The sequence below is a fragment of the Saccostrea cucullata genome, unplaced genomic scaffold (assembly GCF_032062105.1).
Source record: "Saccostrea cucullata isolate Sc308-1 unplaced genomic scaffold, CSIRO_AGI_Scuc_v1 ctg20112, whole genome shotgun sequence".
Taxonomy (NCBI): Eukaryota; Metazoa; Mollusca; class Bivalvia; order Ostreida; family Ostreidae; genus Saccostrea; species Saccostrea cuccullata.
Genome location: NW_026938670.1, coordinates 3,318 through 5,687, shown reverse-complemented (window position 1 = coordinate 5,687; position 2,370 = coordinate 3,318). Strand labels below are relative to the sequence as shown.

The following is a 2,370-nucleotide window of genomic DNA, read 5'->3' as shown; positions in this document are numbered from 1 at the left end:
TTTTAATCTGTTACTCATTAAGATGTCTAACGCCTAATTAAGGACCTGACAATATTTATCACCACAGTTTATCACCTTATTATCTATTATTGAAACCCACAGCCCTAACCAAACTATCAAGTGTCACTTAAAATGCAGTAATAAATCATACATGTACAATTCTTCTGCAAATACCTCACTATAAAACTTTGTATGTAAATATTTTGAATATATAAATCATTGTATAATGAAGTGAGAGAAAACTTTATATTAAGTAGGGATGATTTCGTATCGCGATATTTTATAAAAATATCGCGAAATATTGTGATATTTATAAGCACACTATTTCTTTGATTTATATGGAATTATTGATTATTATTCCTATTTTTTTCATTGTTGTTGTGAATAAATGAAAAATCAATCATTTTATAATGTATTTAATGTGTTTTCATTCAAAACTTAAAAATAAAAAAAGAACAAATAGCAAGAAAATAAAATTCTAATTAACAATTCAAACACAAATAGATACAATCTTTCCCTTCTGGTTTGTAAAAAAAGGAAAATGATAACTTTAAAGTCAATACTCAATAACAATAGATTTGTTTTTTTTTTACAGTTTAGGGCATGTTTTTTTTTAAGAAAAGTAAATTGTCAACATGTTTAGGCTTGAGACGTGCCCTTTGGGCATTTAATATATCTCCTGCCGTAGAAAACTCTTTCCGATGGGATACTTGTGGCAGGAATGCAAAGGTATGCTCTAGCAAGTTTAGCAACAAGTGGGAATTTAAATTCATTTTCTTTCCACCAAGGAAGAGGATTTTCCTGAAGAGGTATTGCTCGGGCACTTCTGTATTCATTCACCTGCTGCTCAGCAATCGTACTTGTTGATTTTGGAGGCTCAACATCAGTAATGTATACATCACCAAGAAAGCTGTGGAGCACAGATTCCATAGAATCACCACAAGTAGAAGAAGAACCTTCTTCTTTGACTCTTTTTTTGACAGGACTAACACCTGGAGAATCTGAAGACAATGAGGGGAGGGGTGGCTCATTCAGGACTTCAACATCATCTAATTCAGCATCTTTGTCTTCTTTCTCTCTTTTCACTTTGATTATACTCTGTACTTGACAGACTTCTAAAACAATATCAGAGTACACCGCTGATCTCATTTTCTGATAAAAATGGAAGCATCTTGAACCGCGGATCCAAAGCAGAAACAATGCGTAGAGTGTGTTCAGTCCGATTATATCTTTCTTTCAAGTCTTTAAACATAATATTTTTCATGCTGCAGACTGTTGGGGTATCATCATTTTGTTCACGAAGCTTGTCCAGAAGTTTATCGTGAAGTGGCAAGATAATGGACAAAGTGGGAGATTTTTCTGAACACAGGAGTGTTGTTATATCCTTAAATGGCTTTAACAGCTGGACCACTTCCTCTGCCAAAGTAAAGTCATCATCATGGAAAGACTTTAATTCTGCTTCTCTTTCTTTTCCTAACTCCTTTGATTTCAAGGTAGCAAATATTGCTACCTGCATTTTGAGAAATCGTGAGATCATATCGTAGGCACTATTCCATCTTGTGCGGACGTCCATTATTAATTTGTGTTGAGGCAGTGATAAACTTTCAGCTGTATTCTTGAGCAAAGCAGCTGCAATGTTGCTTCTGTGAAAAAAAGGCTACAATTCCTCTAATTTTGGCTAGAATATTTTCCAGTTTCTTAACTGCAAAGCATTTTTGACAAGCTAAATTTAACGTATGTGCGTAACAGTTAATGTGAATCACCTGCTTTCATTATATTGGCAGCATTATCAGAGACAACTGGTGGAAATCCATGAGAAGTGGGCAATTTCCATTCCTTCACAGCGTTTCTCAAAACCTCTGCAACATTTTCTCCTACAATCAGGACAAATATTTTTTAATATTATTTTTTCAAAGGATTAAACCAATAAAAATATACATTAATATTTAATTTAGAATCAATTCATTAAATTGCCCTCATATTTCAGCAAATTGAAACAATAGTCAAATCATTTTTTTTTCATAATTTCCAAGGTACCTGTATAAGATTCTGGCATCATCCTGGTTTACAAAACAAAATTACAAAGATTCCAATCTTTGTCAATATGGGTGGAAGTAATCGTAATGTAGGATTCTGTAGCTCGTGAACTCCAGCCATCAGTGGTCAGTGCTACCTAATAGTAATAAGGAATTAATTAAGGATATACGATCCTCAGCCAGGAAGGATAACTCTTAATTTATAATTTAATTCATAAAGTCTTCAAATAAAGCTTGAAATTGAATTTTTTTCATGCAACAATTTTCATTTTATGCCTCTACGTATGATTCAATGCTCTTTAAAGTTTTAACAAACGGTATTTAAAAAGTTGAC

General features: G+C 33.0%; 1 protein-coding gene across 1 annotated transcript; it reads right to left on the bottom strand.

The window, feature by feature from the left end:
* Nucleotides 1–639: 639 nt before the first annotated feature.
* LOC134250832 (E3 SUMO-protein ligase ZBED1-like) lies at nt 640–1,573 on the bottom strand. Its single transcript, XM_062733173.1, has 2 exons — nt 1,274–1,573; nt 640–1,152 (listed from the first exon to the last, which is right to left on the bottom strand). The coding sequence occupies exons 1-2, from the start codon at nt 1,571–1,573 to the stop codon at nt 640–642; spliced, it is 813 nt and encodes a 270-aa protein (XP_062589157.1).
* Nucleotides 1,574–2,370: the final 797 nt, after the last annotated feature.